At 40.8% G+C, this 26,773-nt stretch overlaps 1 protein-coding gene across 11 annotated transcripts in view; it reads right to left on the bottom strand.

Annotated features, from left to right (window-relative positions):
• The window catches only part of GK (glycerol kinase), an 80,734-nt gene extending 54,194 nt beyond the window's left edge, over positions 1-26,540 (bottom strand). For 2 of the 11 annotated variants that reach the window (XM_074391933.1, XM_074391934.1), the window contains exons 1-5: positions 26,313-26,540; positions 14,281-14,354; positions 11,125-11,231; positions 9,468-9,608; positions 1,846-1,923 (exon numbers count right to left, since the gene is read on the bottom strand). In XM_074391933.1, the coding sequence (XP_074248034.1) occupies positions 1,846-1,923; positions 9,468-9,608; positions 11,125-11,231; positions 14,281-14,354; positions 26,313-26,390 (478 nt within the window). In that variant the 5' untranslated portion in view covers positions 26,391-26,540. Of the gene's footprint in view, positions 1-1,845; positions 1,924-8,665; positions 8,760-9,467; positions 9,609-11,124; positions 11,232-14,280; positions 14,355-26,312 lie in introns of those variants that run through there. The other 9 variants (XM_074391938.1, XM_074391935.1, XM_010334842.2 and 6 more) reach the window with 7 other exon arrangements.
• Between the last annotated feature and the right edge of the window lie 233 nt (positions 26,541-26,773).

The following is a 26,773-nucleotide window of genomic DNA, read 5'->3' as shown; positions in this document are numbered from 1 at the left end:
ATTTTCTAGTAAAACATTTACTTAAATCTTTACTGTAAGCATAACTTCAGCTTACCTAGTTGCATTATTTGAAAAATAACAAATCAAAGTCCAACATTTTATTTTTACAATTTAATGTTTAGAATTTAACTGGAACTGGCTGGGTGTGCCAAAGCAGACGGATCACTTGAGGTCAAAAGGTTGAGACCAGCCCAGTGAAACCCCATCTCTACTAAAAATATAAAAATTAGCCGCACGTGATGGTGCACACCTATAATCCCAGCTACTCAGCAGGCCAAGGCACAAAAATCACTTGAACCCGGGAGGTGCAGTGAGCCAAGATCGTACCACTACACTCCAGCCTGGGTGAAACAGGAAGACGCTGTGTAAAAAAAAAAAAAAAAAAAAAAACCTCAGAATTTAACTGGAACATTCTGGTGTGCCTGAGTAGGCTCTTCCTTTCATTGAGAAAACAAAAGAAAGTAAAACCTTAACTAGTTCAGGAAGTTAGCTAACAGTGATCTATCAAAGGATACTCTCCTAAGTACTAGCCATTAAATACTCTGCTTTACTTACATTCTCATGAACTACTCATGAGAATGAGAACAAAATAAACATTTAAAAGATGTGCTTTTGCCTGGCATGGTGGCTCAGGCCAGTAATTTCAGCCCTTTGAAAGGCTGAAACGGGTGGATTACTTGAGGTCAGGAGTTCAAGCCAGCCTGGCCAACATTCTGAAACCAATCTCTACTAAAAATATTCTAAAAAAAGAAAAAGAAACAGCTAGGGTTGGTGGTGGGTGCCTGTAATCCCAGCTACTCAGGAGACTGAGGCAGGAGAATCGCTTGAACCCAGGAGGCAGAGGTTGCAGTGAGCCAAGGTTGTGCCACTGCACTCCAGCCTGAGCACCAGTAAGACTCTGTCTTGGGGAATTAAAAAAAAAAAAAAAAAAAAAAAAACCCACAGGAAAAAATGTACTCAAAGGATCTTTGGTTGTAATTCTTTGAAATTTTTTGAGAATTTAATTTTTTATCATAAATACAGAAAACATACTAAATGCTTTCTTATAATACAAAAACATTAAATACATTAACTTTTAATAAAGATTATTCCCCCAAAATTATCCCCTCTCTGATAATTTCTGATTCCATTCCCCACCCCACAACCTAGTATTCTATTGATAGAAAAAATTGTGCTTTGCTATTTGACACAATGAAGTCTTTTAGTGATTGTAATTTAGAACAAAATTTTCCTTTTAGGAAGTGGTAGTGTCATTCAGTGTTCAACAATTGTCATATGCTAATATTGCTGCTAAAATATACTCAGGATCATTTACATCTAAAAAGATATAATATCTAAAAGTGGTATATTTGAGATTTGGGGTTTTTAACTCCTGCTCAAATAGCCACATTTATAGCAGGAGCAGCTAAAATTTGGATATTCTATTTTTATAACCTTAGAAGAGTAATTCAAATTCCTAGACGGAAAGATAAACACACAAGTACTTTATAGAAAAATGACTATGAACATATGTAATTTTAATTTTTTGAGGGTAAGGAGGTAAGATCTCTTTTAGATGTTGCAAACAGCAGGGGTTATAAAACAATTTGGCAAAATTCACCCATTTGTAAGACAATCAGCAAGAGGAGAGAGCATGGGAGAGTTAATTCAATATGTGAATATATATGATCCAAAAATTGTAAATATACAACAGTTAATTTCTTAGAGGACTCTTCTGCCCATCTCATCAGATTATCAGATTATAGGGAACATGACTGCATTCTTTTTTAGCAAGATATTTTAATATGACCACATTTGCAATGTGAAGAAAGGACCTACATTTGAGATCCATGCATGATAGCTTACCCACAGCATTGTAGAGAGGCTCTCCAGTTAACTTGTCCCAGACTACAGTGGTTTCTCTCTGGTTGCTGACGCCAATAGCTTTAAAGAGAAAGTTAAATAGAAGGAAGTCAACAATTTAACAAGTAGAAAACTACTTCAGAGAATAGCTCTCATCTTTACTTATAGACACAACCAAACATAACAAGTCAATAAAATATTTGAAACATTTGTAGTTATTAGTTTATTTTCTTGTAGTGGCTCCAGAGAAAGTCAATATCCAATGTCAAGTGTTTCTTTTCATTTCCACATACTCCTTTCGGCTTTACTACTAGCACACAATGACATGGACCCAGATCAATACCCAAATAAAAGACACACTGGTTGCTTTAAGGAGTGCAATAACTTTGCAAATTTGTAATACCCAATTTACTATTCTGAACAGACCAATAATCAACTTATTCATTTGTTTACCAATTGCTACAAGAAATTTCCCTCCCTATGTGTGTGCATTTTTGTGTTTGTGTGTATGTGCACGCGCACGCGTGCATCTCTACATTTTAAGAAAATAGCTGGGCCGGGCGCGGTGGCTCAAGCCTGCAATCCCAGCACTTTGGGAGGCCGAGGCGGATGGATCATGAGGTCAAGAGATGGAGACTATCCTGGTCAACATGGTGAAACCCCGTCTCTACTAAAAATACAAAAAGTTAGCTGGGCATGGTGGTGCGTGCCTGTAATCCCAGCTACTCAGGAGGCTGAGGCAGGAGAATTGCCTGAATCCAGGAGGCGGAGGTTGCGGTGAGCCGAGATCGTGCCATTGCACTCCAGCCTGGGCAACAAGAGTGAAACTCCATCTCAAAAAAAAAAAAAGAAAAAAGAAAATAGCTATGGACAAAATCCTTCATGCTGAGCGTCCTTATATGACGGTTTGTTAGGAATTCAGTTTTATTCATGTGTTTTAATAATATGTCGCAATACATAAGAATTTAAATAATGCATAAGCATATTACATAATGGCATTTACATTATATTGACTTACATAAAATAAGTACTGTATGTAGCGTAAGTTATTATAAGTAAACACTAACCCACACTATCTTATTGAATTCAACTTGGTTGAGCTAAATCGGAGGTTTTCAGACTTGACTATACTTTAGAATCAACTGAGGAGCTTTTAAAAAAAATACCAATGTCCAGCCAGGCACAGTGGCTCATGCCTGGAATTCAGGACTTTGGGAGGCTGAGGCAGGTGGATCATGAAGCCAGGGATTTGAGACCATCCTGGCCAACATAGTGAAACCCCATCTCTGCTAAAAAAAATACAAAAAATTAGCTGGATGTGGTGGCGGGTGCCTGTAATCCCAGCTACCTGGGAAGCTGAGGCAGGAGAATTGCTTGAACCTGGGAGGCGGAGGTAGCACTGAGCTGAGATTGCACCACTGCACTCCAATTAGGGCAACAGTGTGAGACTCTGCCTCAAAAAAAAAAAAAAAAAAAAAAAAAAAAAAAAAAAAACCACCAATGTCAAAGCCCTGGTCAAAACATTCCAATTTAACTGACCTGGGAGATGGGATGTGAGTGTTGGTATGGGTTCCTAAAATTTCCCCAGGTGATTCTAATGTGCATCCTGGATGGAACACACTGGGCTAAAGGATCCAGCTTTTCCAGAATTTAAGATTACGACAGACCTTAAAGTCTGTATAACCAACAATACTTCTTAAGCTCAAATCTTCTCTAGAATCACCTGTCATGACCAGCCAGACAGTACTTCTAGTAACAAGACACTCACTACATCTCTCAAGGCATAACAATCTCTATTGGACACCTTTGGTGGGTTTTTTCTTTTTTTTTTTGTAAATCCACCTGACTGGAAAATGCAGCAAGACCCCATCTCTACAAAAAATAAAATAATTAGCCAGATGCGGTAGTGTACAACTGTAGTACTAGCCACTCAGGGGACTGAGGCAGGAGGATTGCTTGAGCCCAGGAGTTTAAGACCAGCCTGGGCAATGTTGTGAGACCAAGTCTTCATAAAAATTTTTTTTTTAATTAGTCAGAGGCATGGTGCGGTGGCTCACACCTGTAACCCCAGCAATTTGGGAGGCTGAGGTGGGTGAATCACCTGAGGTCAGGAGCTCAAGACCAGCCTGGCCAACATGGTAAAACCCCATCTCTACTAAAAATACAAAAAATTAGCCGGGGTGGTGGCATGCACCTGTAATCCCAGCTACTTGGGAGGCTGAGGCAGGAGAATCGCTTGAACCCAGAAGGCAGAGGTTGCAGTGAGCTGAGATTGTGCCACTGCCATCCAGCCTGGGTGACAAAGTGAGACTGCATCTCACAAAAAAAAAAAAAAAAAAAAAAAAATCCAGGTGTGCTGGTGTGTTCCTTTAGTCCCAGCTACTCGGGAGGATTCCTTAAGCCCAGGAGTTCAAAACTAGCCTGGGCAACATAGTGGGACCTTGTTTCTATAAAAAAAAAAAGTTAAAAAAACAATTGGGGGGTATGGTGGTGCACACCTATAGTCCCAGCTACTTAGAAGGACTGCTTGAGCCCAGGAGTGCAGGGTTGCAGTGAGCTATGATGGTGTCACTGAAACTCCAGTCTGGGCAACAGAGTGAGACTCTGTCTCAAAAAAAAATTAATCAATAAAACTCATTTTCTGTGTAGCTTCCACCTCCCGATCTTAGCCATATTCTTTGGAGATATATAGAATAAAGGTAATCCTTCTTCTACATGCCAGTCTTTCAAAAACTTGAAGCAGCTCTTTTATACATCAAGTCTTCTCTTCTGCTGTCTAGGCTAAACAATCCAATTTCCTTCAACTGACCCCGCCTAAATACGACATAGTTTAAAGTCCCTTTATCACCACACCTACGAACATGCAATTATATGTCCACATCACTCAAATTGTACACCCAGAACAAAACACAATACTCTAGGAATGTACTAACCAGCACAGAGCTAAGGGGGATCCATCTGTTCCTTTGTTCTAATACTATTTATCCAATGCAGATTGACTTACTTCATTTAACATCTTTTCTAAAACTACCTATTGGTCGGTATGCTCACTACCTGGGTAACGGGATCTGTACCCCAAAGATAATTGAGATTCTACTCCAAAGAAATTTAGAGGCATAGAGGACAGGGAAGAGATTCTCAGTAAGACAAAAATGTTTATAAAAGTAAATAAAGAAGAGAAAGGGGCCGAGCACGGTGGCTCACGCCTATAATCCCAGCACGTTGGGAAGCCGAGACAGGTGGATCATGAGGTCAAGATATCGAAACCATCCTGGCCAACATGGTGAAACCCCATCTCTACTAAAAAATACAAAAATTAGTTGGGCATGGCATGTGCCTGTAGTCCCAGCTATTTGGGAGGCTGAGACAGGAAAATTGCTTGAATCCAGGAGGTGGAGGTTGCAGTGAGCCAAGATCGCGTCACTGCACTCCAGCCTGGCGCCTGGTGACAGAGCGAGACTCTGTCTCAATAAAAAAAAAAAAGAAGAAGAAGACGAAGAAGAAGAAAAAGAAAAAGAAGAAGAGAAAGGAGTATGCAGGGATAGATGGGGCTGGTAATCAATGGCAACTTGGTTCTGACTGATGTAGTGACAGGAGAGGATGGATTACCAGCACAAGTAGGGGGCGGAGATCCAAGTAGGGCAGAAGGCTATTGCTGCCCTTGTGATGAGGGAAAGTTGGCAGGAGATCCAGATATTAAGCACAGGAACAGAAAGTTGAAGATTTAAGGCCACGGAGCCTCAATTTACTCTGTGAAGCAGGAGGTAAGGTTATCTGTCAAAACAGGGTGAGAGTTTGGGGCATTATTCAGTAAAGCTCAGGCTCTGAGGCCAGATAGCTGGGATTCAAATTCCAATTCCTGAGCTTCCTAGCAGCGTGACTGTGGGTCTCAGTTTTGTGTCTTGTGAAAGGGAGAGAATAATAGTTCCAACTTTACAGGGTTACAGTGAGGAATCAGGGTTACAGTGAGGAGTCAATGTATATTACAACAGATGCCTGGCATACAGTAAGCACTCAATAAATGTTACCTACTGCTGCTACCATGGTCATCATTATTGAGAAGACAGTGGAGTAACAGTTTCAGAGAATGGGACTGAGCTAAGCAGGGCAAATAAAGGAATTCTGCAGCAGCTCTATTGGAACATACTGTGAATGTGATGTTTTGTTTGTGTGTGTGACAACTTTACAGCATAGGATCACAATGAACTCATGATCAACTAAAATCTCCTATTCCTCCTCACTCTGTTAATTTTACCATAAATAAGCTGGCTGCTTTCTTATTCACAATCCTTAAGTCACTATCCTATGCCTCTCATGCTACCTATCTTTACTGGCTCATTCTAACTTATCTTCAGAATCTAATCTAGACCTATTTCAATCTGATTCTACAGTCACGGGTTCCTCCCTGGGCATTCTTTCCTTCTCTTCTATCTTAATTGGATCACTTCATGCCAAGTAAAATTGCTTTGCTTGCAGACAAAGTCCAGTGAAGTAGCTTTCCAGGATTCTCTGCCAGCCACAAATATGTCTTTATTATCTGTTTCTCCCCAGGGCACACAAGTCTTACGTGATACCTCTGAACTTTTTCAATGTTCAAGTATCTTGTCATTCCTACCCTAAAATCCTCTGTTTTTTAAAGAAAACATTTCCAACTGTTAGTCTCAGCACATGTGCCATTCCTAATGGTTCCTAATTTTAATTCCTTCTTTCTTAGAATAACACATTCAGGTTTTATAATTCTCCACTCACTTCATGTGCACCATTTCAGATAATATGAAAGTTACATGCATAAAACATATATTACCTGGCCTCAAAATCTTTCATTTATGGATATCGTAACCATTATCATATACTGTATTGCTCTTGCATTTACCAGCTTCATACTTTACCCACATATTCTCCTTTGGGGCCAATTTCCTCTACACTGAGTGTCAGTAGTAAAATTAAACTAGTTAAAAGCTACTCGCAAAATCTCTGGTTAAATTTTTCTTAAAAGTATCTCTGAAAAGTTATAATTGCAGTTAAGAAAATATACCTTAGAAAAAAGAGCCTTTGAAAATACTCCAGGATGTTAATAATTGTTGTCTTGGTAGAATGATGGATGAGATGCATCATTTTTTAAAATTAAAATCATAATATACAAAAACACACAGAGCAAAATAATAAGAGCTTCAGAGGAAGCTTCTCTGGCTACAAAAAGTAATACCATGTGGGAAGAGAGACAAAGCTTTTTAAAACAGGCTCTGAAGCCAGGCGCAGTGCCTCACGCCTGTAATTCCAGCACTTTGGGAGGCAGGGGTGGTTGGATCACCTGAGGTCAGGAGTTCGAGACTAGCCTGACCAACATGGAGAAACCTCATCTTTTTATATATATATATATAATATAATATATAATATATATATATATATAATATATATATTATATATATATTATATATATATTATATATATATTATATATATATTATATATATATTATATATATATTATATTATATATATATTATATATATATATTATATATATATATATTATATATATATATAAGCAAACTCTGGAAGATGGGCACTTGAGGTTAGAAAACTTGCAAATGAGATGTAGCTGCTGCTGGAAACATTTTGGAGAACAAGGTGCCTTCCTGAAATCCCCTGAGGTCCCTGAGAGTATGAGTCTAAGAAATAGTAGAAATGTGAGCCAGGCGCGGTGGCTCAAGCCTGTAATCCCAGCACTTTGGGAGGCTGAGGCGGGTGGATCACGAGGTCAGGAGATCGAGACCATCCTGGTCAACACGGTGAAACCCCGTCTCTACTAAAAATACAAAAAATTAGCTGGGCATGGTGGTGCATGCCTGTAATCCCAGCTACTCAGGAGGCTGAGGCAGGAGAATTGCCTGAACCCAGGAGGCGGAGGTTGCGGTGAGCCGAGATCGCGCCATTGCACTCCAGCCTGGGTAGCAAGAGCGAAACTCCGTCTCAAAAAAAAAAAAAAAAAGAAATAGTAGAAATGTATGTGAATATGTTGGGTAGGACAAGGCAGTGGAGGAATGGATGTGTGGGTTTCCCTTTTCTCTAAGAGGGAAATAATTGCTTTAGATACAAGATAATCTAATCTCTGAGAATTTTATGTTCTTAATTTTGAAACAGTTTATGTTGTGTTTTGCTTCTATCGCATGAATGGAGTTTCAGGAAGGCACCTCAGCGATTCTCCTGCCTCAGCCTCCTGAGTAGCTAGGATTACAAGCACATGCCACCATGCCCAGCTAATTTTTTGTATTTTTAGTAGAAACAGGGTTTCACCATGTTAGCCAGGCTGGTCTTGAACTGCTGACCTCAGGCGATCCACCCACCTTGGCCTCCCAAAGTGCTGGGATTACAGGCGTGAGCCACCATGCCAGGCCTCTCTCTCTCTCTCTCTCTCTTTTTTTTTTTTTTTTTTTGACAGAGTCTTCCTTTGTTGCCCAGGCTGGAGTGGTGCAATCTTGGCTCACTGCAACCTCTGCCTCCTGGGTTCAAGCAATTCTCCTGCCTCAGCCTCCTGAGTAGCTGGAATTACAGGTACCTGCCAACACAGCCAGCTAATTTTTGTATTTTTAGTAGAGGCAGGGTTTCACCATATTGGCCAGGCTGGTTCTGAACTCCTAACCTCAGGTGATCCACCCACCTTGGCCTCCCAAAATGCTGGGATTATAGATGTGAGCCACCATGCCCGACCTCCTTTATAGCTTTAACAGTCTGTGATCTAGAATTCTATACAGGCAAGCAAAAGCTTGCCCCTTGGCATTGCCAACTGGATAAATTTTCTGGGAAAAAAATTAGCACAACTGGCCTGGTATGGAGGAGCTCGTGGGATGTTCTCTTCTGTGGCCAGAGGGTGGTAGCTGTAGAGATGGAAGTGCTGGGTCACTTTGGCTCAGATGTGGGCTTCACACTGGCCAGACACAGAGGAGTATAGAGAAGCTGCCTGTTCAATTCTTAGACCAGGTAGTGCAAGTGGAAGACAAGTCACTTGGGCTGGAGTTGTGCGTCATCTTCACATAAACCGTAAAAACAAGAGAAAAAGGAATAGCACCCAATGGGGTCCAGAAAGCTAACACACCACAGCCTAGCTTACCTGTAAGGGAGGTAGAATGATGTCAAAGCCATGGTCAGTCACCCTGGACTCTACATTCTAAACATGGCTTTAAGCTGCCTAGATTACCTATGTCTTTGGTAATTTTGACAAGGGTGTGCTACTGAATGCCTATTATTTGTTTGCACTGCTTAGACTGTGAGAACTGCAAGAACAGCCCAAAGAAATGATCAACAACAATCACTAATGCACAATTCATCTAAAGTTCAGTACTGCAACCCTAAAGCAAGTTTGAAGCCCTTCCAGTTAGATGTAGGGATAAAAGGAGGAAAGGTTTAATATGTGCATAATATTAAAAGTTGTTGATAAAATATCAAATTGTACTTTTAAAAAATCTGCAATAGGCTGGGTGCGGTGGCTCAAGCCTATAATCCCAGCACTTTGGGAGGGCGAGGTGGGCGGATCACGAGGTCAGGAGTTTGAGACCAGCCTGACCCAATATGGTGAAAACCTGTCTCTACTAAAAATATAAAAATTAGCCGGGTGTGGTGGCACTCACCTGTAGTCCCAGCTACTCGGGAGGCTGAGAAAGAGAATTGCCTGAACTTGGAAGGCAGAGGTTGCAGCGAGCCAAGATCACACCACTGCACTCCAGCCTGGGCAACAGAGCAAGCCTCCATCTCCCAAAAAAAACAAAAATCTGCAATAACAGAAATAACTCTATTACTGTTATGCATTTCCATTCATTTGTGATTATCAGAGTAACATGTTTTCCATGCTTGAGCATTAGCTCCATTGTATCCTTAGCATATCTAGCACATAGTAGGACTCTGTGGATTTGTAGTCTTTTTTTAAAGTGAGTTTTAATTTATACAAATAGGGGAAAGGCTCAGGAGTTATGATAAGTATCAAAGCCAAGATGATGGCAATCAAGTCACCACCACCAATTGATGGTTGTTCTATCTATAGCCAAACTACCTAAAGAGGAAAAAAACAGCCCTTGAATGGTGAACTTGAAAATTTTAGGCTATAAAGTAGATAGCAAACTTCCACATTATGCTTCCACCTTTTATGCTCTTATATCAATCTTGGGTGGCTAGATTTTTTTTTTCCTATATGAATGATGAAAGGCCAAATGTAGAGATTCAATTAAAACTACTAGGACTTCACAGATAAATCTGTAACAATCTAACACCCTCAAGCAATTATTTCAGGGAAATTTTACAAGTGAAGAGTTTGGATTCCAAATACCCCTTCCCACAACATACTCCTTCCTCTAGTCTTTCTCTCCTTAGTGAAAGGCATCCTCATCTATCCAGGAGCTCTGGCAAAAACCCAAGCATCACCTTTAACCAATCTCTTCTCTCAACCCCACTACTCTCTCTGATACCCCAACATCCAGTCTATCAGCAAATTCTGGCCCTTTCTCTTCACTTCCACTGCTACCATTATAGATCAAGCCACCATCCTCTCTAGGACTTCCATAGCAGCCTCCACACTGGTCTCCCTGTATCCACACTTATGCCTTTACCATCCACTCTCCACACAGCAGCCAGAAAGTTGCCTTTATACTGCAAGTCATCCCTTGCCACCTTACTTACCTTTTTCATGGCTCCCTATGATACTAAGAATAATATCCAAAATCCTAAATATGGCTGATGAGGCCCAACCCACTTCCCCAATTTGATCTCCTACTGAAACCCTCTACCCACTCTCACTGTTCAACATTTTTAGTCTTCTTTTGACATGCTGGCCTTCTTTCCAACCCGGAAATGTCCCAGGCTTATTCCCACTTCAGAGCCTTTGCATGTGCTACATCCTTTTCCTCAAACACTCTTCTAGATACTTGCATGGCTGACCCCTTTTGCCCTTTGAGATCTCAGCAAAAGTGTCACATCCTCAGAAAGGCTTTTCCTGACCACCTAATCTAAAGCAAGCCCTTCTACACACAACCCACCATACCATTTGGTTTTCAGTTTTTGGATGGAACTTTTTAGTATTTGAAATTATGTTTGTCTGCTCTTATTATCTTGTCCCCATCCAAATAAAGGCTCCATGAGGAAAACAACTTAAATCTTCCTGTTTAGTGTTGTATCCTCAAGTTCTCACAGAAATGCTTGGCACTGAATAGGCACTCAATTATAAGCTGAAAGAATAAATTAATGAATTTGATTAAGTGAGTCATACCATGTGGGTAAAATATTTTATTAAAATACCTTTTATGTTGGAAATATCAATATTGAGCTGTCCAAGTTTCTCACATGTTTTCTCTATACACTCATAGACAGAATGTAGAATTTCCTTAGGGTCCTGTTCCACCCATCTTTGAACAAAAGAAAGCATTTGGTTAGTCAGTTAGAAAGCAAAACAAATGTAACTTTTTTCTATAGAAATGTTAACTTATGAGGGTTTGGCTAATGTATACATTAAAGTAAATCAGATAAGCAAATTACATTCCACATTCCACATTTTAAAGAAATGATTTCAAGAAAAGCCTATTTCCTTACAATTTTATTATTCTCCACATAGTAATTAATCATTTTTAAGGAGGCCACTAATAGCAAGCCACAAACAGCAAATATCTACATATTTTAAAATTATTTTTCCAAGTCCAATAAGAAATTAGTTTCCCTTCTTTATATCCTGTGGATTTAAGTAATTTTGATTAACTATCTGCATGTTTCACTAATCACTGGTTATTTCTAAGTAGACAGAAATATATTTATTATTCTTGAGAATAATATATTTGGGAAGCAAAAGGAATTCTGAAAAATCAAATAAGTATACTATTCCTTTTTGCTACTTTTTTCCCAAAATGTTTTGTTAGAATTTAGGGGAAAATCTAAAACTTCTTCTAACTATCTCATGTAGATAAGTGATTGGTCCAAGTTCTCAGACCTAATCTCAGTACAATTTTGGTAAGGTACCAGGGCCTCAGAAGGACGAAAGGCTAATTGTAAATTAGAAGGGTGAGAAGCCTAGGAGAAATATGGTAATTTGAGAAAGTCCGAAAGTGGAAATACTGCAAACTAAAATGATTCTACCCTAGGATACGGAAGTTGCAAGGGAATTCCAACTGCCTTTCTTCTCTTTCTCAGGCCTACCTAAATGCTTCCCTTTCCTGGGCTTTGAATTCTGTCCCTAACTTCTTAGACAGAGTCTCCCTCTTGCCCAGGCTGGAGTGCAGTGGTGACATATTGGCTCACCACAACCTCCACCTCCTGCGTTCGAGTGATTATCCTGCCTCAGCCTCCTGAGTAGCTGGGATTACAGGCATGTGCCACCATGCCCAGCTAATTTTTGTATTTTTAGTAGAGATAGGGGCTTCATCATGTTGGTCAGGCTGGTCTCGAACTCCTGACCTCGTGATCCGCCCATCGCAGGCTCCCAAAGTACTGGGGTTACAGGCGTGAGCCATTGCACCTGGCCAGTCTCTAACTTATTTTTGAAAACCCAGTCTCCTGTGTATTTATAATTTTCATCTAGCCAAGACTCAAGTATCCTCTTTACAAATTGCACTGGGCTCAGGCTTGTGGACAGTCATGCTAATGCTGCTAATGTATCAATGACTTGTATTATTAAACAAAGGAACTATAAGATAGAACATTTTTTCATGTGAAGAAGACAATACAAATTGGTAAGAAGTCAATTTTTTTTCTCTATTTCTTAAATTGAGGTAAAATTAGCTGGGCGCGGTAGCTCAAGCCTGTAATCCCAGCACTTTGGGAGGCCGAGGCGGGTGGATCATGAGGTCGAGAGATCGAGACCATCCTGGTCAACATGGTGAAACCCCGTCTCTACTAAAAATACAAAAAATTAGCTGGGCATGGTGGCGTGTGCCTGTAATCCCAGCTACTCAGGAGGCTGAGGCAGAAGAATTGCCTGAACCCAGGAGGCGGAGATTGCGGTGAGCCAAGATCGCGCCATTGCACTCCAGTCTGGGTAACAAGAGTGAAACTCCGTCTCAAAAAAAAAAAAAAAAAAAAAAAAAATTGAGGTAAACTTTACAGTAAAATGCACAGATCTAAAGTGCACGATTTGCTGAGTTCTGACAAATGGAAATACCAATCTAACCAACACCCTAGTCAAGATACAAAATATTTCCAGCATCCCCGAAAGTTCTTTCATGCTCCTTTCAAGTGAATCACACACCTCACAGACAATGACTTTTCTGATTCCTATCATCCTAGATTAGTTTAGACTATTATTAAATTTCAGATAAAGCCAGTCCCACCTGTAATCCCAGCACTTTGGGAGGCCGAGGTGGGTGGATCATGAGGTCAGGAGTTCAAGACCAGCCTGGCTAATATGGTAAAACCCCATCTCTACTAAAAATACAAAAATTAGCTGGGTGTGGTGGCATGCGCCTGTAATCCCAGCTGCTCAGGAGGCTGAGGAAGGAGATTCGCTTGAACCTGGGAGGCATAAGTTGCAGTCAGCTGAGATCACACCACTACACTCCAGCCTGGGTGACAGAGCAAGACTCTGTCTCAAAAAAAAAAAAAAAAAAAAAAAAAAAATTCAGATAAATGGAGTCATGCAGTATATATTCTTTCGTATCCAACTTTTTCATTTTCCATAATTCTAGTGACATTCTCTCATATTGTTGCAAGTATCTGTTAACTTTTTTAAAATTACTAAAATGGTATTTCATTGTTATCCATTGTACTGATGACAGACATTTGGGTTGTTTCCAGTTTGGGGCTACTTTTAATAAAGGAGCTATAAACGTTCATGCGCAAGTCTTTCAATGGACATAAGCTTTTAGCCTCTTGGGTAAATTCCTAAGAGTGAAATGCTGCAGGTGTATGGTCAGCTTTGCAAGAAACTGCAACAGTTTTTCCAATGTGGTTATATCATAAACATCATTAAATTTTAAATAATATACTTAACATTATATTTAATCACAATTATTACATATGAATACTATTCCCAAAAATGTGGTTTTAGTATTAGATGATAAGATAGGTGAGTATTTTTTAAAAAACAGATACCTTTCTTTTTTTTTTTTTTTTTTTTTTTACTGTTTGGGGTCCAGTACAGATACCTTTATTATAAAACAAAACTGACACTCAAATCAGCAAAGCAGCATTTTTGCAATAATAGGAACACAGAACTAAATGACTTCAAAGTTAATAGTTTTGCTTTATCACTTTATTATTCCTTGCTTGTATGTAACTGAATTCCTAAGCCATCAATTCATCACATGTAAGACATAGCAAGTTATTGCATATTTTCTTAACTAATAACAACCTCTCAAATCTTTTCAGGAGAGTGTCTGGTCAAGTTTACTTAACAAATCCACAGGGCAAGTCAGGTGAGATGGACTAATAAACATAATGTGTCTTTACATATTAAATTCGGAAACATACCCTTCTCTTGGAAACTCTTGTTTTATTTCCACTTGATGATGACTAAGTAGTTCAGCTGTTTTTGAATTGAAAACCTGAAAAAGATATTACAATGTTAATGTAAAAATGCAGGCAGATATCAAAGATTTTCAAAATTATTCAGTAACTAAAGTTCTTGTTCACTGGTGGAAAAGTCCAATGAGATGAAATGCTATACACGATGTTCGACTTCCTTTTCATACGGAATCATAAAAGATATAAGTCAACATCAGAAATAACTTCTCTTTAGGTAAAAAGAAACCTATTGAAGACAAAGGTAAATTAAGAGGCAATTCCCTATTCCTTACAAAACCAAAATGGTTCTCTAGTTGTAGGAAATTTAACACATTAATTAATAGTATGGATTTGCCGGGCGCGGTGGCTCAAGCCTGTAATCCCAGCACTTTGGGAGGCCGAGGCTGGTGGATCACGAGGTCAAGACATCGAGACCATCCTGGTCAACATGGTGAAACCCCGTCTCTACTAAAAATACAAAAAAATTAGCTGGGCATGGTGGCATGTGCCTGTAATCCCAGCTACTCAGGAGGCTGAGGCAGGAGAATTGCCTGAGCCCAGGAGGCGGAGGTTGCGGTGAGCCGAGATCGCGCCATTGCACTCCAGCCTGGGTAACAAGAGCGAAACTCCGTCTCAAAAAAAAAAAAAAAAAATAGTATGGATTTCTTTTACAGAATAGGGAACCAAGAATAATAAAAGAGAGCTGATACAGTGATATAATAGCAATGGTATAAAGTTCCACTCCTCATTTATCCTGGAGGTGGAGACAGAAAGGATCACAGATGTTCAGACACATAAATGAGTACTGTGTAGATTCCTTTGAAGGGAAGTGTGGCTATGCATCTAGCTCTTATATAGGGGAAATAGAAAGCCAGATGCAGTGGCTCATACCTATAATTACAAGGCTTTGGGAAATCACAGCGGGCAGATCACCTGAGGTCAGGAGTTCGAGACCAGACTGGCCAACTTGGTGGAACCCCGTCTCTACTAAAAATACAAAAAATTAGCTGGATGTGGTGGCACATTTCTGTAATCCCAGCTACTCAGGAGGCTGAGGCAGGAGAATCACTTGAACCTGGGAGGCAGAGGTTGCAGTGAGCCAGGAGGTTGCAGTCGTGCCATTGCACTCCAGCCTGGGCAACAAAAGTGAGACTTTGTCTCAAAAAAAAAGGAGCAAGAGTCCTGTTAGTAGAGGAATAAGTATATACTTGGCCCCATCCAGCTAAATATCTCTGTGACATGCTTGTCATAAATTGCTGACCTTGATATAAAACATTAAAACCAATGGATGAAAACTAACGAAGTGCTATCTTCTTTGTCAGTGCTAAAAATCCTCTAGAATTTTAGCACTAGTAAAATAAAACTTTTTAAAATGTAGCAAGTTTTTCATATATATTTTTTCCATGTTGTTGTATCTATATTTGAGTGTCAAAGTACTTAATCTTACAGAGTAAGATGCATATTTTGATTAAAATTAACTTCCAAAATCACTGTAATTACAGCAGTGAAGTCACTTCCAATTAGTAAACTGTTTCCATACCTAGGTTTCCTGTGGGAGAAAATTACCTGTTCAATGCAAACTAAGAAAAGAAAAAGCATTGAGTCTGTGACTTGTTGCCTCCCTCCTTTTACAACACACATACCCCCTTCCCCCTTTTCTGGAGGAAAAATAAACATAATGAAAGCAAGAGGGCAAACTCTGAAGTCCTTTGAGGAGATAAAGTATCTTACAAGTCAAAGGTTAACTTGACACATCATACATCATACACAATGTGATAGCCCTCTGATTTACAACGTAGCATTAGGGTATGTCTCTAGGAGGCCAGTTCCATTTGCCCTGTTTTATTCACTGAAGTATCTCTAGGAGCTAGAATAGTGCCAGGCCCAGAGTTGGTACTCAATAAGTATTTGCTGAATGTGCAAAAAATATGGTCTATTACATGTACTTATTCGGACAAAAATTATCAAATAAAATGAGAAACATGCAGAAAAACTACTATAATAGGAAACTCCAGTTGTATTACTTTTATCATATTACTGTTGCTCCCCTGCTACTCTCAAATCCCTAAAGGACTCTAGGTTACAAAACAAGGTGTTGGCCGGGTGCGGTGGCTCACACCTGTAATCCCAGCACTTTGGGAGGCTGAAGCAGGTGGATCACGTGAGGTCAGTTCAAGACCAACTGGGCCAACATGGCAAAACCTCACCTCTACTAAAAATACAAAAATTTGTTGGACGTGGTGGTGCACACCTGAAATCTCAGCTACTCAGGAAGCTGAGGCAGGAGAATGGCTTGAACCCGGGAGGTGGAGGTTGCAGTGAGCTGAGATCATGCCATTGCACTCCAGTCTGGGACACAAGAGTGAAACTCCATCTTAAAAAAAAAAAAAAAAACAAGGTGTCCCTTTTTGCTGGCTGGATTCATAAAAACCTCAGTAGCAGACCTATGGGGCTCTTAATGGAGTGAGACCCCTCTTCCATCACCTCCTAGTGTTTTTTTTGTTTTTTTTTTTTTTTGAGACGGAGTTTCGCTCTTGTTACCCAGGCTGGAGTGCAATGGCGTGATCTCGGCTCACCGCAACCTCCGCCTCCTGGGTTCAGGCAATTCTCCTGCCTCAGCCTCCTGAGTAGCTGAGATTACAGGCACACGCCACCATGCCCAGCTAACTTTTTGTATTTTTAGTAGAGAGGGGGGTTTCACCATGTTGACCAAGATGGTCTCGATCTCTTGACCTTGTGATCCACCCGCCTCGGCCTCCCAAAGTGCTGGGATTACAGGCTTGAGCCACCGCGCCCAGCCAAATCACCTCCTAGTTTTAACTAGAGCAATGTCAGGGCCCTTATGCTAAAAATGAATTTATAGATCTTTGGAAGACACACAGAAAAAGGAAAGATTTTGGTAAATTCTACTTGTTCTATTAGATCATAAAGCTATCCAATCAAACAACACAACATAGGACGTACCAGGATGGAGCCTAGACCTCTCTACTTCATTAAAGCTCTGAAACTTAGGAAACCAATGCCACCTTTAGGTGTTTAGAATCTGACCCTGTGCACCACTCTCAAGTTTGTAGGATACGTTTTGGATTTAATATTTTTTAGAATCTGCAATGTTTTTATATGTATTTTTTTGAGACACAGTCTTGCTCTGTTGCCCAGGCTGGAGTGTAGTGGTACAATCTCAGCTCACTACAACCTCTGCCTCCCGGGTTCAATCAATTCTCCTGCCTCAGCTTCCTGAATAGCTAGGACTACAGGCACCCACCACCATGCCTGGCTAATTTTTGTATTTTTAGTAGAGATGGGGTTTCACCATGTTGGCCAGGCTGGTCTTAAACTCCTGACCTCATGGGATCCACCTACCTCGGCCTCCCAAAGTGTTGGGATTACAGGGGTGAGCCATTGCACTCGGCCTGAAATTTTTTTTAATGTAGCCTGTCCAATAAAAATATAACCCAAACCAAAAATGCAAGCCATATACTAATTTTAAATTTTCTCATTAAAAAAGTAAAAAGAAACATGTAATTAATTTTAAAGACACATTTAAGCCAATATATCTATAAATTATGGTTTTGACTTGTGATCACTATAAAATATTAATGATTTTTTTACTAAGTCTTTGAAATCTGGTATATATTTTATACTTACAGTCTACTCAACTCAGATTAGCCACATTTAAAGTAATCAGTAGTCCCATATGGCCAGAGGCTACTGTACTGTACATGAAGTTCTAGAGTACTTTCTTCTTCATATATCTAGGTTCACATGAAGCCCTCTGGCCATTTGTCTGCAGATAGACAAATGTACAAAGTAGGCTAATGATGTTTCCACAAGACTCTATGGTGGAGGGTAATTAACTCCACATTAGAACACAGTGCCCAGAGGCAAGAATGCTACTTTGATTTTTTTCAAGTAAATTTCAGAAATCATTGCCAATTAAAGATAGCATTGGCTGTACCATTTGCTTTATAAAATGTCTAGAATGATCATTTTTTGGGGGAGGGGGAGGATTTGTTTGTTTGAGACAGGGTCTGGCTCTGTCACCCAGGCCGGAATACAGTGGCATAATCTTAGCTCACTGCAAACTCTGCCTCACATAGGGCTCTCAGCACTATGAAGAGGAGAAAGGACATGTAACCCAGAATTATGGGGGTCTGAGGAGGAGTTTCAGAAGTGGTAACTTCTAAACTAAGACTTCAGGTTGAACAGAAGGGAGTCTATGTGGGACACTGGGCATAGGAGTGCAGGGTATACAGGTGGGCGAAGGTGCACAGTACTTGCTGATGAGTAAGGATTAGAGTTAGAGGGAGGCCAGGCTGGGACAGAAAGAGCAGCTGCAATGTGTCTGCAGTCCAGGTGAGACATACAGGGGCTGCCACTAGGAGGTCAGCTGCGATGGGGTTGAGAGAAGTGAAGTGCAAGTGCAGAGAGATATTAATTCAGGAGGTACAAGCAGGAGAAAGAACAACACTCAGGGATGACAAGCTACACATCAGCGCAATTGAGTAGGCAGTGTTTCCCAGGCAAGGGATAGGGTGGGAGCAATAGCTTCAGGACAGGAACGCATAGGAGATTACAAATTGTGTGTTTGAAGTGTTGTTTGGGCAAAGAAATGGCGATATCGACTAATCAGTTGCTTCTACTTTAGGTCATAAGCTTAAAGAAAAAGATCCGTTCCCAGACTTTTGAGTGGGCCAAAAAGGTAGATGAGAACGTTATGCTTGATGTGATGTAGAAGCAAAGAGCACATACAGACCCCAGAAGCACAGAGAGCTAGGGGACATTGAGCTCCAGCCCTGCCCACATCAGCTATTTGACATTTTTTTTTCTCAGCCTCTATTTTTCCATTTGTAAAAGGATAATATAATAATTTCTGAAGAGCATTTAGCACAGAATAGGCAGAGTATACATCCAAAAGCTGTTAACACTAGGATTGCTACTACTACTGCTACTATTTTTATAATTACTATTATGACAATTACTACTCCCACCACCACTAATGGATGACAGAATAAGGATTAGAAATCACTAATTCTGAATCATGAATATAGGAAGCCAGTCTTATATTCATCTCTAAACCCAAATCATGTCTCAATTTCAGATTTTGTTTTGGGGGAAGGGCAATTTAAAAAGGAAGAAACAAGGAAAGTGCACATAGGATGAGAATTTAGCTCAGTGCAGACACAGTAAATACCCAAAAGATGTAACCACTACTGCCATTGCTGCTACTACTGCCACATCATTATTACTACTATTACCTACAAGTGGTAGTATCACAATTGGAAGTCACCAGGTCTATATTCAGCTCTATGCCCAAACTATGACTCAATTCCAGATTTGAAGGAGGAGAATAATTTAAAACTGAAAAAACAAGAAAATTTGTTATTTAAAAATGTTTGGCCAGGCCTGGTGACTCATGCCTGTAATCCAGGCAATTTGGAAGGCCGAAGTAGGTGGATCACTTGAGGTCAGGAGTTCAAGACAAGCCTAGCCAACATGGTAAAACCCCACCTCCACTAAAAAAACAAAAATTAGCTGGGTGTGGTGGTGCATACCTATAATCCCAGCTACTGGGGAGGTTGAGGGGGGAGAATTGCTTGAACCCAGGAGACAGGTTGCAGTAAGCTGAGATCATACCACTGTGCTCCAGCCTGGGTGACAGAGCAAGACTCCGTCTCAAAAACAAAAAAAATGCTTCAAAATAAGCTTCTGAAACAACATATGTATTCTCTGCCTTATAACGAGGAGAGTTGTGGAGAGCCAAAATGCTGTCTTTACTAAGTAACTGTCCCTGTAGGCTTCCTTCACTCATCCTATGACAAATTCATCTATCCTATCATAAATGTGCACATTCATTTCCCTCCCCATGTGATGTCCCCACTAGCCTACTGTTTTATGACACACTAAACTTTACCATGTGATAAGACATTATTCAGAAATGTAAACTCCCTCTTGAGAACACCATACTACATAAACATGAGTGATTGAAAATAAAAATATTAGGCACAAGTATGTTCCATGCCAAATTTGACCAGAAAAGGCATCTTCCAACAAGCCACAGAAGAAAACAGCAAATGAAATTACGTTTTTCTTAAAAATGAAATTGTAGTAAATGGCACATACACACATCAAATACAGCTATAGTTTCTGATTTTGACTTGTTCCAAGATGCCTCAAGTTTTAACTGTCTATTCTTCTAATCCAAGCATTCCAGTCAATACACCTGAGTCTTTGTAGGTCCCTTGCTGCTAATGTTGATTCATGCAACATGTGTCTACCACATGCCAGATGCTGTTTCAGGCTTTGGGGAAGGAAAAAGACATGGTTCAGTCCCTCAAAAAGCTCAAAATGGAAAGCTCTTACCACTTAGTCTTGTGACAGACAAGAAGACAAGAGTGGGTGGCAGCTCTCTGTTGAGAATGTGTTCATGCTACTTGTGTAACATGACAGGCAAGGAAACAAGCAAATGTAGTGGGGAAAAAAAGAAACAACAAAAGAATCACTCTAGTTATCACAAGAGTGGCCTCATTCCAGTTGTGAGCCAAATTAGTTTTACCAAATTTATTGTTCATTAGTCCATGTCTCATAATGGGTGCTTAATAAATATGAGTTGAATAAATAAATGAAGGAAAAAGGAAATCCATCTGTAAACCTTATGAGATCTCTAAGTATGATGGGACAACTGGGGCCAAGGGAATGCTTCCTGCCAAAACAAGCACTGAGATAATTCTAGTCATTCTTTTTTTTTTTTTTTTTTTTTGAGACGGAGTTTCGCTCTTGTTACCCAGGCTGGAGTGCAATGGCGCGATCTCGGCTCATCGGAACCTCCGCCTCCTGGGTTCAGGCAATTCTCCTGCCTCAGCCTCCTGAGTAGCTGGAATTACAGGCACGTGCCACCATGCCCAGCTAATTTTTTGTATTTTTAGTAGAGACAGGGTTTCACCATGTTGACCGGGATGGTCTCGATCTCTCGACCTCGTGATCCACCCGCCTCGGCCTCCCAAAGTGCTGGGATTACAGGCTTGAGCCACCGCGCCCGGCATAATTCTAGTCATTCTTTACATGGACCGTCTGTTGAAATGAAATGATTATGCAACCATTATCCACAGTGACACACCTGAGCCCTGCCTAGGACCCACTGAATTTGAGTCACAAGATGATCATAACCCAGAGTACTCATTCAAAGGCAATATTTTTAATAGACTGTAAAACCAATTTATAACTATGTTTTTATTGGTGAAGATTCATTCATTTGTGACAATAATCAGAACAGACACTTGATAGATAGGTGAGAAAGTGGCCTCTCTCATCTCCCCTTCACAGTGCTCTAGACAGCTAAGGAACCCAAGGCAATAGTCAGGAGGACTGGTTTCAGAGTATAACAGACCTGGACTTGAATCCTAGCTCCACCGGTTACTCTGCGACCTTGGGCACAATCCTGAGCCACAGTTTAATCACCTGTGTAAAGAAGCTTACAAATACTATCTACATCACAGAGTTATGAGGATTAAATGAGATAATGCTGGAAAAGTCCTCAACATAGTACCTGACACATTTCAAGTCACAACACATTACAAGTCTTTAAAAAAAATCATCACAGTGGGGAAAAAATTAAGTTACCAAATTAAAGAAGGAAGCTGATTTTTAAGCTGAAACTTTCGACTTACAAAGAAATGGCCCCTCCTTAAACCTGTTACACTAATTCTCTTTCCAAGAAGTTCCTACTCTGCAATCTGAGTTACTATGTGCCAACCCCAATTCATTTTCCTATCAGATAAGTTGGAAATGTTCCACTAGTACAAAGCATATGCATGAAGTCCCAAGATTAATTATTTGGCAATTTGATGAAGAAATGAACATGTTCTATTGTATATCTACTACTAAAATTTAAGAAGAAATTAACTAACCAAGCATACCCAAGTAAGAAAGTTTTAAGAGGTAAGAAAACCAGAATTAAAATTTAGTTAATTTATTAAAGAGAAATAAAAATCTACTTAGTAAACATGCATAAAACACTCACTGAACAGTCTTTAAGTGCTGTTCCTCTTTGTATTTCATGAAACATCTTGGTCAACATGACAAATAGCTTAAAAGGAGGTCCCTGCTCCCAAGTACAGCAGTTATACAATTATAATACAAGGGGGAAGGTAATCAGAGCTTTTTTTTTTTTTTTTTTTTTAATCAGAGCTATTAATAGAAGTATTTTTAAAAGTGCTATAGGAAGAGGGTGAAATTCTGAATAGGGTTTGAGGAAGACTTACACTAAAAGGTGGCAGTTGAGTCGCTATTTAGAGGTAGAGAAGCAGAAAGGGGGATAGGGATAGAGGCATTTCCCCAGGATGAAAGAGCACAAGTAAAGCACTTTCTCCTTATGGGAGAAAGCTAATATTGCTAACACAGAAAAAAGAAGAAAGCTTAGAGGTTATTGGTCTCAGGAAAGTTGAGTTAAATGTGCAAATTTAATGAATAATAGCCAGGAAATTATTTAAATATCTTTAACTTTATAAGCTTCCTTATGACAGCTCTTATCCACTGTATTCTTTCCTGAGAAGGTAAGCAATTATTTTTCAGTCATAATTACAACATGGAGCAATATGACTGGAATAACTCCTGGGAATCACCCTGTGATTGAAGCACTTATTCAGCAAATCTTTCATCTGCATTTTGCAAGGAGTGGTTTAGCAACCTGTTTCCTTATAAACAAAGAAAAAACACCTTGCTAAACCATTTTCAAGTTTTTCGCTACTTTACACAGGATCTCTAAGGTTTTTTTATTTGCCTCTAGAGCATTATTTCATAGTTGCTTCTCAAGGAGCAGTCTTTACTGATCAACTTTTATACATTACTCTCTAAGTATAACTTACTTAGTTATACTTAGTCTTTACTGATCAACTTTTATACATATACTTTCTAAGTAATGTATAAAAGTTGAGATGAGATGAGAATGAGCGTCTTCTGAATTTGCATCTTAGCTTATATGCAATGAGACCAACTTATTTATATACCTCACAGAGCCCAGTAAACAGGAGCCAATTTTTGAAGGCTCATGTTGTTCATGTTACACACTGAACAACTGATTGTGGTAATATGAAATTGATCAACTCCTTCTTCATTGACATAGTAAGATGTCTTTTGGGCAACAAAACCTGAGGGACCAGTAACAACCTGCAGTGGATAAAGAAGATTGCTGGGCAACATGGACAGCAATAATGAAGAGTGAAAAAGAAGGCATGGACAGTTCAAGCTGACTCCTAAAAAGAAAGCCTACAAAGTTATGAAATATTTGACCCATTTTCATATTGAGCAAAGGCTGTTTAAATTTGAGAACACCTGCCATGCTTGGTTTGGCTCCCACAGTGCTTTATAAACTAATTGCCAACATTTAAGAATTGAAAGATTCCATTGAAAACTCTAGACTACCAGCTTTTAATCTGAAGATCTGGCAGCACTGGGCTTGCGTTCCTGCTTGGCAGCCACTAGCTGTCCCCTTGGCCCAGATATCTCTCTAGTCTGCTTTCCCCCTTCTACCTGCCTGGCCCCTGCAGGCATTTGTGTGGGCAATTCTTGAATATGACTAAACATCAACCCACAGTTCAAACATGTCTTAATGGTCTTTCTTAAGTTGGGAAGATGATGATCGTGTATATTATGTATTGATCAAATCTAGTTAAGCAAACTTTCTTATGATTCAGGATTACCTTATAAACATTTCTTTGAATATAAGACAAAGTGAAACCTGCCCTGTGTGATCAAAAGATAAACAGTACAAGAGACAGTGGAACTATGCTTTAGCAGCTCAAACCAGGATAAGTAATTAAATGAGATTCAAACCAAAATTAGACTGAAAGCTTCTCACTCTAAACAAAAAAAATATGTGTCAGGATCAAAGCACAAATGCAAGTTTTAGTCAAGTGCCAGCTTTGACAGGACTTTGAATAAAATATATATGTTGTATGTATAAGGCATATGTATAAATATACACATGTGTATATATGTATAGATATACACATACAAATATTTCCTGCATTATTCCTAAAATAATGCAGAAAAACATGATTTGCAGTAAAGTGAAGAGCTAAATAATCATTATTTATATCAACTTGCCAGGTTGGTCAAATATCCATTGAAAGCATGGACTTTTATCAGCAGGCACTCATTTTAATTACTTTTGTTTATTATTTATTTTTTTGAGACAGAGTCTCACTCTGTTGCCCAGACTGCAGTGCAGTGGCCCAATCTCAGCTCACTGAAACCTCTGCCTCCTGGGTTCAAGCGATTCTCCTGCCTTAGCCTCTCTAGTAGGTGGGACTACAGGCATATGACACCACACCCGGATAATTTTTGTAGTTTTGGTAGAGACGGGGTTTTGCCATGTTGGCCAGGCTGGTCTAGAAGTCCTGACCTCAAGTGATCCACCCACCTCCACCTCCTAGTGTTGGGATTGCAGGCATGAGCCACCAGGCCTGTCCCATTTCAGTTACTTTTACTTGTTATTTATTTATTTTTCTTTTCTTTTCTTTTCTTTTTTTTTGAAGCGGATTCTCACTGTCACCCAGGCTGGAGTACAATGGTGTGATCTCGGCTCACTGCAACCTCCACCTTCCGGGTTCAAATAATTCTCTTGCCTCAGCCTCCCAACTAGCTAGGATTACAGGCGCCCAGCTAATTTATATTTATTTAATTTATAAAAAAATATATATATTTTTTTTTTTTTTTTTTTTTTTTTTTTTTTTTTTTGAGACAGAGTTTCACTCTTGTTACCCAGGCTGGAGTGCAATGGCGCCATCTCGGCTCACCGCAACCTCCGCCTCCTGGGTTCAGGCAATTCTCCTGCCTCAGCCTCCTGAGTAGCTGGGATTACAGGCACGTGCCGCCATGCCCCGCTAATTTTTTGTATTTTTAGTAGAGACGGGGTTTCACCATGTTGACCAGGATGGTCTTGATGTCTTGACCTCGTGATCCACCCGCCTCGGCCTCCCAAAGTGTTGGGATTACAGGCTTGAGCCACCGCGCCCGGCTAATTTTTATATTTTTTAGTAGAGAGGGAGTTTCACCAGGTTGGCCAGGCTGCTCTCCAACTCGTGACCTCAGGTAATCCAACTGCCTCAGCCTCGAAAAGTGCTGAGATCACAGGCGTGAGCTGCGGTGCCCGGCCTCAATTACTTTTAAATTATCTTACTGAACTCAGTGCTAGGTCCCTTTAAGAGCAAGTTTCCTAATTGCACAAAAATTAATCAGCAGAGTCACTTAAATAGCAATCTTTTGTGGTAAAACTGTGCTGTCACACATGATAAATAAAAAGAGAAACCGAATTTCCGTCTCACATTATGCTGGGAAGCACAGTGAGGACAATCATTTGTTTTTAATGGACAGAGTCTCAGAACTGAAATTTCTGAATCTTCAGAATTAAATATTCTGGCAAAAGTAGTGTAGTGTGATTGTTTCCTAATTTGTTCTGCCGCCCTCCCCACTATTCAGCCCTCTGCAATTTCTGTGGGAGAGGATGACAACGCATCATCACTCCAATACTTCATTCGTGCTACTGCTGGAAAGGGCGCTGTGTTAGCTACCACAGCCGTGACACAGCTTTCCCCCCATCCAAGGACGTCCTGTGTCTCGCAGGCCAAATGCTCCTGGGGAAGACCGCGGTAGCCGACAATGTGGCCACCTGTCCCCTCCTGCAAGCGGGCCGCTCTGCGCGGATGCTCGGACAGTCCCTGCTCCCTTTGGGGGAAGAGTCACCCCATTACTAGTTGACTCAGCTTCGCTATCAAAACTGTGACCGTTCAACTCGGCCGTGGAGGTCACGAGAGGCCGAGGTCCCCCAGGCCCAGGTGGAGCACCCCTAATATGGTAGGTCTCGTTCGGGCCTCCCTCCCTTGCCCAGCGGCGGGGGTCCCGGGCTGAAGAGACACGGGATGGGGACACAACCGCCGCCACCTCCATCCCCCAACTCCCGCCCCGGCTCAGCACCTCTTCAAATGTCACCCCGGGCTCACCAAAAAGCGCGTCGAACTGGTGCCCTGGTCCACCGCCCCCACCAATGGCCCCAAAACTGCCTTCTTTGAAGCTGCCATGAAACCAGCTTCAGGTCCAACAGCGATTGAGGCCGGTTTCCCGGGTGACGGCGGCGGGAGGGGGAGGGGCGGGTGACGAGTCCTGTGAGCGAGGCCGCGCGCGTCCGCTTAACACTCAGACCGCGCTCGAGGCGGCCCCTTTACCCGCGCGCAGCCTTCTCACCCCGCCCCTCCGACCCAGGCCCCGCCCCCCCACCGCGTTCCCCAAGGCTCCAGGGGAGTGTCGGGGGGAGGGGTGGGGGTGGGCGCTGTCACCTGGGCCGGCCAATCAGCGAACCCAAAAGATCCGAACGCTCGGACAAGCAGAGGGCGGTGATACGTCACGGGGGCGGGGCCTGGGCGCCGTGGAGGCGGTGGCCCGCGCAGTATGTCACGTGGGGGCC

This window comes from Saimiri boliviensis, chromosome X (assembly GCF_048565385.1).
Source record: "Saimiri boliviensis isolate mSaiBol1 chromosome X, mSaiBol1.pri, whole genome shotgun sequence".
In the NCBI taxonomy this organism is placed as follows: Eukaryota; Metazoa; Chordata; class Mammalia; order Primates; family Cebidae; genus Saimiri; species Saimiri boliviensis.
Note: the sequence above shows the minus strand (reverse complement) of the source record. Positions and strands in the feature narration are given on the sequence as shown.